Genomic DNA, 9911 nt, shown 5'->3' with positions numbered 1-9911 from the left:
ATTTACCCTCCTTCCTCCTCCCTCCCTTTTTTCCCCTTCCTTCCTCCTTTATTTCTTTTTGTCATTTACATTTGCTTGAAATTTTTTTTTTTTTTGAGATGGAGCCTCACGTTGTCGCCTAGTCTGGAGAGCAGTGGCGCAGTCTTGGCTCACTGCATCCTCTGCCTCCCAGGTTCAAGCGATTCTCTTGCCTCAGCTTCCTGAGTAGCTGGGATTACAGACACCTGCCACCATGCCCGGCTAATTTTGGCATTTTTAGTAGAGACGAGGTTTCACCATGCTGGCCAGGCTGGTCTCGAACTCCTGTCCTTAAGCGATCCACCCACCTCAGCCTCCCAAAGTGCTGGGATTACAAGTGTGAGCCACTGCACCCAGCTGCTTGACATTTTAAATTACGGTAGATGTCTATTTTTGTAGTTTTTTTGGACATAAGCTTTTCTTTTACTTTTTGTTAATTGTTTTAGCATCCTGTCTGCATGTTTGCTTGTTTGTTTGTTTGTTTTCCTTTGGTGGAGTCTTAACCCAAATGTGTTTTTTTCTTTTTGGTTAAAATTAACCCATTGTTTTTACAATGATAAGCATGATTCTCAGAATTCTGGGTTAATAAATTCTGCAAACATTTATTCAATGCTATATATGTGCCAAGGATTATACCAGGTACTGTTGTTGTAGGGATAACCAAAGCCCTCAGGAACTCAGTGTATTGGTGGTAGATGAAAATAATAAAAGTGAAGGGGTTTGCTGGTGGAGAAAATGTAGGTGACAAAAGCAGCATGGAACCCTTGGAGGTAACAGCATATAAGGGACAGAAGGAGAGAATAGTATCTGTTGAAGGAGGCTTAGGATAGGTCAGCAAGGGATTTGCAGCCTGGAAGAAGGGCATCATAGATGCTAGGGAAAGAGGGTGGAATTCAGACTCATCTTTGACTTGCAAAGAATCTTTGAAATAAAATCCTACATTTTTTTGTCAAAACACAAAATTATATACATTTTATATACAATGCACTCATGCTGGCTTAATGATGGGGATATGTTTTGAGAAATGTGGTGTTAGGCAATGTCATCATTGTGTGAATGTCAGAGTGTACTTGTGCAAACCTAGATGGTGGAGCCTACTACACACCTAGGCCATATGGTATAGCCAGTTGCTTCTAGGCTACACACTTGTACAACATGTTACTGTACTGAATACTGTAGGCAGTTGTAACAACGGTTAGTATTTGTGTATCTAAACATATCTAAATATAGAACAGATAGTGTGTTGCATTACCACCATAGCTAGATGTCACAAGGCAATGGAATTTTTTAGCTACATTATAATCTTATGGGACCACCATCCTATGTTGATGAAATCATTGTTATACAATGGATGACTGTATATATAATTTTTCAAGTCACACAGAACTTTTATTGAAATAGATGATGCATTATGCCATAAGGGAAACACCAATAAATTTTAAAGGATCAGTAGTATCTTAGAGACGATATTCTGCAACTGTACTGTGACAAAGTTAGAATAACTTTGATTCAAAGTTAGATAACAAAAGGATATCTAAAATTCTCATGGTTTGTAAACTAAGGAAATGTTGATAAATGTTTTAAAAGGTCAGTCGTAAAGGAAATTAACACATTTAGAATAGGTGGTTACATACCAAATTTTGTAGACTATAGCTAAAGTAGTACTTAGAAATTAATTTTTGTTACCATTTAAAAAAATTGTGGTGGCTGGGTGTGGTGGCTTACGCCTGTAATCCCAGCACTTTGGGAGGCTGAGATGGATAGATCACTTGAGGTCAGGAGTTAGAGACCACCCTGGCCAACATGGTGAAACCTTATCTCTACTAAAAAATACAAAAATTAGCAAGGCGTGGTGGTACATGCCTGTAATCCCAGCTACTTGGGAGCCTGAGACAGGAGAGTTGCTTGAACCGGGGAGGTGGAGGTTGCAGTGAGCCAAAATTGCACTACTGTACTTCAGCCTCTGCGACAGAGTGAGACTCCATCTCAAAAAAAAAAAAAAAAACTGTGGTAATAAACATATAGTGGCTGCGCATGGTTGCTCATAACTGTAATCCCAGCACTTTGGGAGGCCAAAGCAGGAGGATTGCTTGAGACCAGGAGTTCAAGATCAGCCTGGGAAACATGGTGAGAACTTAGCTCTACAAAAAAAAATAAATAAATAAAAAAAATTGACTGGACCTAACAACTGATGCCTATAGTTTCAACTACTTGAAAGGGTGAGGCGGGAGGATCTCTTGAGCCCAGGAGGTCAAAGCTGCAGTAAACTGTGTTCGTGCTGCTGCATTCCAGCCTGGGTGGCAGAGTGAGACTCTGTCTCAGAATAATAATAATAGTAAAGCCACATTGCTTCATTTTCCAGGGCATTGAATTTTAGTAACAACTTTAAAAGTTTTTTTTCCCTGTATTCTATTAGGTATAGATGTGACATTTCATAAATAATAAGTTTTGCCTTATTTATAAAAGCATATCTGAATATACACCATGAACAAATAACGGTGAGAGAAGATAAATATTTAAGAAATTTCAGACCAAGTGCGGTGGATCATGCTTGTAATTCCAGCACTTTGGGAGACCAAGACAAGAGGATTGGTTGAGTTCACCATGTTGCCCCGCCTTTTGTAGACTCTGTCTCTACAAATTTGAAAATAATTAACAGGGTGTGGTGGTGCACACCTCTCATCCCAGCTACTTGGGAGGCTGAAACAGAAGGATTGCTTGAGCCCAGGAGGTCAAGGCTACAGTGAGCTGTGTTCATGCCTCTGTTCATGCTTGGGCGACAGAGAGAGACCCTGTCTCACTAAGACAGAAAAAAAAAAAAGAAATTTTAGATAAATTATGACTTCTCTGAATTTCACTATTGTGTTCAATGATTCTGGAAGGATGCATATCTTCCATGAGATTATATTTGAAGCATCTTGAAATAGTTTTTTTTAATGAAAAATTGTATGGGGAGGGGGTAAGGGGGAGGGATAGAGGGATAGCATTAGGAGATATACCTAATGTATAATGGCTACAGCACACCAACATGGCACATGTATATATATGTAACAAACCTGCATGTTGTACACATGTACCCTAGAACTTAAAGTATAATAAAAAAAAAAAAAAATTATTTAAGACAGCATTTTTTTTCTTGGAAAATATTCTCATTTGTTAAAAAATTGCTGTCCATGGCCAAGTGTGGTGGCTCATGCTTGTAATCCAGCACTCCAGGAGGCCAAAGCAGGTGGATCATTTGAGGTCAGGAATTTGAGACCAGCCAGGACAACATGGCAAAAGCCTGTCTCTATTAAACAAAAAAAGGAAGAAACAGCTGTCCAAAAAAAGAAATAGGGGTTGACCATAATAATATGAACTAAACAAAAATCAACTAAATCATCTATTCTAACAACTAGAATTATTCTATTTTTAAAAATCTTCATTTTGATATGATAGGAAATGTTTTATTACTAGAAAAGTCATCTTTTTCATGTAAGATTTCCACTAGATTTAGTATTTTATGTGGCTGGCTTTGAATCTAAAAGTGTAAAATATTTTCCCAGTAGATAGGTTAATAAGAGGTAACACTTATCTTTCTTTTCTTCTAATCTCTTCTGCAGAATAACTGTAACTGCTCTGAAAATGAGTAAATCTTAGATAAGAGAGGAGATTTGTAAGTTATTTCCACCTCTTCTCATTCCTTCAACATTTATATATTCCCTTTTTTTCTCCTTCCTGTGCTCGTGATTTATTTACCAATTAAGAGATTAAAGTCAGAACCTTTTTATAATAAAAAAATTGAGTACTTACTTTAAATATTGATAGTGGTAGACATGGTTTCGTTTAGTTATTAAGTAAAGAAAATGGGACACTTGGAAGTGACCATGAGCTCCTTTGAAGATTGTCACCTGGGGGTGTGTGGATGAAGTGTTGGGTGAATGAGCCCCAGACTTCATAGATGATGGAGATAGCTAATTTTTTTTTTTTTTTTTTGCTACTGAGTCTTGCTCTGTCACTCAGGCTGGAGTGCTGGAGTGCAGTGGCACGATTTTGGTTCACTGCAGCCTCTGCCTCCTGGGTTCAAGTGATTCTTCTGTCTTAGCCTCCCGAGTAGCTGGGATTACAGGCATGTGCCATTCTGCCTGGCTAATTCTTGTATTTTTTTTAATAGTGATAGGGTTTCGCCATGTTGGCCAGGCTGATCTTGAACTCCTGAACTCAAGTGATCTGCCTGCCTCGGCATGAGCCACCAGGCCCAGCAGACAACTCATTCTTAATCAGTGTAATCTAGTGTTATGTGAAGGAATACATCTCTCATTTTTTAGGGTGCAACCACATGCAAGCCATTATATACTAATTTGCATAATAATTGTATATCAGAATACTTAGATTGGAATTGTGGCTCTAGCAATTAAAGTAGCAAGACGGTTGTAATCTAGGCCTGAGAAAATAAGGGCCTGAGTTAAGAAGATTATAGTAGGAATGACTGAAAGGAACAGATGATAAATACTGAGAAAGACTAAATTCCATGAGCAGAACCTGTAGGACAGTGGTTCTTAAACTTGAGCATGCATCAGAATTGTGGAGGGTTGGTTAAACAGATTGCTAGGCCTCACCCCTAGAGTTTGTGTTTGAGTAGGTTTGGAGTGGGTCTTTGAGGATTTACTTTTATAGCAAGTTCTCAGGTGATGCTGATGCTACTGGTCAAGGGATCACAGTTTGAAAATCATTGCTGTAAAAGTAGGTAGACTCTTTCCCTCCCCACATTCTCTGTGTGTAATAGACAGTCAGAGCCAGCAGATGTGAAATGAGCTAAGTGTTCTAATTAAGTGTTTTTGTGCTTTTTTTTTTTTTTTCAGGCCAAGTGATAGTAGTAAGGATAATTCAACATGTAACATTGAAGTCGTGAAATCAATGGATATTGAAGAAAGCATTTGGTCCCCTAGATTTGGATTGAAAGGCAAAATAGATGTTACAGTTGGTGTGAAAATACATCGAGGGTGTAAAACAAAATACAAGATAATGCCACTGGAACTTAAAACTGGCAAAGAATCAAATTCTATTGAACACCGTAGTCAGGTATAAATGTTAATAAGAACATTGTCTGTTTTATACTTTTAAAGATGCAGTCTGCTTTGTATATTTTGGTTCAATTCAGGTCATTTTTATTTCAGTTTCATGTACTTTTCCATTTATATACATTTAGGTTACTCAACTTGTTTTATAAATATATACGTGCTACAGTAGAAATGTTTATCAGCCAAGTAATGTAACAGCTGAATTTGTAAGCCAATGTTGCCAGATTTAGGCTGCCAAACGAATCTAAGCAGATGCTCCTAAGAAAAATAATTATTGGCTTGGTGTGGTGTTGGGAGGATCAGCTGAGCCCAGGAGTTCAATACCAGCTTGGACAACATAGCAATACCCTGTCTCTACAAAAAAAAAAAAACACAAAAAAATTAGCCAGGCATTGTGGTGCACACCTGTAGTCCTAGCTACTCGGGAGTCTGAGGCCCAGAGGATAGCTTGATCCCAGAAGGTTGAGGCTGTAGTGAGCCGTGATTGCCCCAAAGCACTTCTGCCTGGGCAAAAGAACAAGACCCTGACTCAAAAGAAAAAAAAAGATACAAAATTAGCCGGACGTGGTGGCGCATGCCTGTAATCCCAGCTACTTGGGAGGCTGGGGCAGGAGAATCATTTGAACTCGGGAGGCGGAGGTTGCGGTGAGCTGAGATCGTGCCATTGCACTCTAGCCTGGGCAACAGGAGTGAAACTCTGTCTCAAAAAAAAAAAAAAGAGAAAGAAAAGTTGATGTAAATTTATTCTTTTATTTCCAACCTTTATGTGATTTTATATTGATTTTTATCTGAGATGAAATACAGAGATCTGTCTTACCATTATGTTAAATTCAAGTTTTAAAAATTATTTTAGGCCAGGCGTGGTGGCTCACCTCTGTAATCCCAGCACTTTGGGAGGCTGAGGCGGGCACATCACTTGAGGTCAGGAGTTTAAGACCAGCGTGGCCAACATGGTGAAACCCTCTCTCTACTGAAAATACAAAAACTAGCTGGGCGTGGTGGTGTGTGCCTGTAATCCCCAAGGCTGAGGCAGGAGAATCACTTAAATCCAGGAGGCAGAGGTTGCAGTGAGCCGAGGTTGCACCACTTCACTCCAGCCTGGGTGACAGAGTGAGAGTCCATCTTTAAAAAAAAGTTATTTAGCTGGGTGCGGTGGCTCACGCCTGTAATCCCAGCACTTTGGGAGGCCGAGGTGGGTGGATCACTAGGTCAAGAGTTGGAGACCAGCCTGGCCTCCATGGTGAAACCCCTTCTCTATTATAAAATACAAAAATTAGCCAGGCATGGTGACTCATGCTTGTAGTCCCAGCTACTCTGTAGGCTGAGGTAGGAGGATCACTTGAACCCAGGAGGCGGGGGTTGCAGTGAGCCGAGATCATACCTCTGCATTCCAGCGTAGGCGACAGAGTGAGAATCCGTCTCAAAAAAAAAAAATTGTTTAAAAAATTACGGTGGCTCACGCCTGTAATCCCAGCACTTTGGGAGGCTGAGGCGGGAGGATCACAAGGTCAAGAGGTCGAGACCATCCTGGCCAACCAATATGGTGAAACCTCTTCTCTACTAAAAATACAAAAATTAGCTGGGGTAGTGGCACACGCCTGTAGTCCCAGCTCCTTGGGAGACGGAGGCAGGAGAATCGCTTGAACCCGGGAGGTGGAGGTTACAGTGAGCTGAGATCGTGCCGCTGCACTCTAGCCCGGGCGACAGAGCGAGACTCTGTCTCATAAAAACAAAACAAAACAAAACAAAAATTGGCCGAGTGCAGTGGCTCACGCCTGTGATTCCCAGCACTTTGGGAGGCCGAGTGGATCATGAGGTCAAGAGATCGAGACCATCTTGGCTAACACAGTGAAACCCCATCTCTACTAAAAATCCAAAAAAATTAGCCGAGTGTGGTGGCAGGCGCCTGTAGTCCCAGCTACTCGGGAGGCTGAGGCAGGAGAATGGCGTGAACCCGGGAGGCGGAGCTTGCAGTGAGCCGAGATTGTGCCACTGCATTCCTGCCTGGGTGACAGAGCAAGACTCCGTCTCAAAAAGAAAAAAAAAATTATATTTCTCCTTGATAAACAATTTTCTGTTGTCCTTCAAAATTATTTTAATTTACATTAATTATAGTGATTTAACAAATCAGTTAACACTAAGTTGTGTTTTATTTTCTGATTATCGTTATCCCCTCTGCCGATCTCTGCTTTGGCTATCTGTAGTATGTCTTCATAGAAACTTTTTTATTTTTTATTTTTGAGATGGAGTCTTGCTTTGTCTCCCAGGCTGGAGTGCAGTGACGGATCTCGGCTCACTGCAACCTCCACCTCCTAGGTTCAGGTGATTCTCCTGCATCAGCCTCCCAAGTAGCTGGTACTACAGGCATAGGCCGCCATGCCCAGCTAATTTTTTTGTATTTTAGTAGAGATGGGGTTTCACCATATTGCTCAGGCTGGTATCAAACTCCTGAGCTCAGGCAATCCATCTGCCTCGGCCTCCCAAAGTGCTAGGATTACAGGCGTGGGCCACCAAGCCTGGCCTGTAGAAGCTTTTGTTTTTTTATTTTGTTTTATTTATTTATTTATTTTGAGATGGAGTTGCACTCTTGTTGTCCAGGCTGGAGTCCAATGGCACGATCTCGGCTCTCCACTACCTCTACCTCCTGGGTTCCAGCGATTCTCTTGCTTCAGCCTCCCGAGTAGCTGGGATTACAGGCGTGGGCCACCACACCTGGCTAATCATGTGTTTTTGGTAGAGATGGGGTTTCTCCATGCTGGTCAGGCTGGTCTTGAACTCCTGACCTCATGTGATCTGCCTGCCTTGGCCTCCCAAAGTGTTGGGATTACAGGCGTGAGCCACCGCGCCCGGCCCATAGAAGCTTTTAAATCAGCAAAGATAAAACTAAAAGATAGTAACATTATTATATTTTTATGATATAATATTTGCTAAGGGAATAAATAATAAAACAAGAGTTGATAATATAACTTAAATTTCCATTGCCCTTACAATTTTGCATATTATTTGAACATATATAAAATAAGGTTCAAAATACTGACTTGTATAATCAGATATTAAAGAGACTTTCTCTATTAAATCTTTCTTGCAGGCTGGGCACGTTGGCTTATGACTGTAACCCAACACTTTGGGAGGCCGAGGCGGGCGGATCACCTGAGGTCAGGAGTTTGAGACCAGCCTGGCTAATGGAGAAACCCTGTCTGTACTAAAAATAGAAAAATTAGCCAGGTGTGGCAGCGGGTACCTGTAATCCCAGCTATTTGGGAGGCTGAGGCAGGAGAATTGCTTGAACCACCTGGGATGCAGAGGTTGCAGTGAGCTGAGGTTGCGGCACTGCACTCCAGCCGGGCAGCCTGGGTGACAGAGGGAGACTTTGTCTCAAAAAAAGAAAAAAAGAAGTCTTTCTTTCTCTTCTTTTTCTTTTTTTTTTTTTTCTGAGACAAGATTTGGTTCTGTCACGTAGGCTGGAGTGCAGTGGCTCGATCTTAGCTTTGCAACCTCCGCCACCCGGACTCAAACCATCTTCCCACTTCAGCCTCCCAAGTAGCTGGGACTAGAGGTGCACACCACTACGCCTAATTTTTTTTTTTGAGACTGTGTCTCACACTGTTGCCCAGGCTGGAGTGCAGTGGCGCGATCTCAGCTCATTGCAACCTCTGCCTCCCTGGTTCAAGCGATTCTCCTGCCTCAGCCTCCTGAGTAGCTGGGATTACAGTCCCCTGCTACCATGCCCAGCTAATTTTTTGTATTTTTAGTAGAGATGGGTTTCACTATGTTGGCCAGGCTGGTCTCGAACTCCTGACCTCGTGATCTGCCTTCCTCAACCTCCCAAAGTGCTGGGATTACAGGCATGCGCCACCGTGCCGGCCTTATGCCTGACTAATTTTTGTATTTTTTGTGGAAATTGAGTTTTGTCCTGTTGCCCAGCCTGGTCTCGAACTCGTGACCTCACATGATACTCCCACCTCGGCCTCCCAAAGTTCTGGAATTACAGGCATGAGCCACTGCACCCAGCCTTTTGCTATTAATTGTGTACCAAATACTGAAGGTTTTCACAAGAACTTTACATTTGGGAATGAAAAGTAGGGTAACTTTGTTTCACCTATTATTAGATTTTGTGTAGGTGTTGGAAGTGGAAGAAAAAATATTTCCCCTTTTTAAAGACTTGAAATTTTTACTTTGATAATACAGAAATAACTAAAATTACAAACTTAAATACTTGGCTAAATTACAACCCTCTTGAGAAAGGAAAATTATGCCAATAGAAGAAAGGCTGTTTTTGAAGTCAAAGATCAGAAGGAATGTGTTTTGTGTATATGAGACTGAAATTTTTAAATTGATTTTTAAAATCACAAGTTTAAATGAAATCACTTTATAATGCTAAACAGGAGCTAAATATAAAAGCATTTTAGACTGGCACAGTGGCTCACGCCTGTAATCCCGGCACTTTGGAAGGCCGAGGTGGGTAGATCACTTGAGGTCAGGAGTTTGAGACCAACCTCACCAACATGGTGAAACCCCATCTCTACTAAAAAAAAAAAAAAAAAAAATTAGCTGGGTGTGGTGACATGTGCCTGTGGTCCCAGCTACTTGGGGGGCTGAGAATTGCTCAAACCAGGGAGGCAGAGGTGGTAGTGAGCTGAGATCGCGCCACTGCACTCCAGCCTGGGTGACAGAGCCAGACTCCATCTCAAAAAAAAAAAATAAATAAAAGCATTTCAATATCGTCTTTTTTTTTGAGACGGAGTCTCGCTCTGTCGCCCAGGCTGGAGTGCAGTGGCCAGATCTCAGCTCACTGCAAGCTCCGTCTCCCAGGTTCACGCCATTCTCCTGCCT

General features: G+C 41.5%; 1 protein-coding gene across 1 annotated transcript in view; it reads left to right on the top strand.

Annotated features, from left to right (window-relative positions):
* Nucleotides 1-9911, top strand: part of DNA2 (DNA replication helicase/nuclease 2) — a 64989-nt gene that overhangs the window by 16544 nt on the left and 38534 nt on the right. The window contains exon 6 of the mRNA XM_011994092.1: nt 4860-5079. Coding sequence (XP_011849482.1) covers nt 4860-5079 — 220 coding nt within the window. The remainder of the gene's footprint in view (nt 1-4859; nt 5080-9911) is intronic.

The sequence above is a fragment of the Mandrillus leucophaeus genome, unplaced genomic scaffold, assembly GCF_000951045.1.
Source record: "Mandrillus leucophaeus isolate KB7577 unplaced genomic scaffold, Mleu.le_1.0 Scaffold441, whole genome shotgun sequence".
NCBI lineage: Eukaryota > Metazoa > Chordata > Mammalia > Primates > Cercopithecidae > Mandrillus > Mandrillus leucophaeus.
The sequence above is the reverse complement of the archived record's forward strand: the minus strand, read 5'-3'. Positions and strand labels throughout refer to the sequence as shown.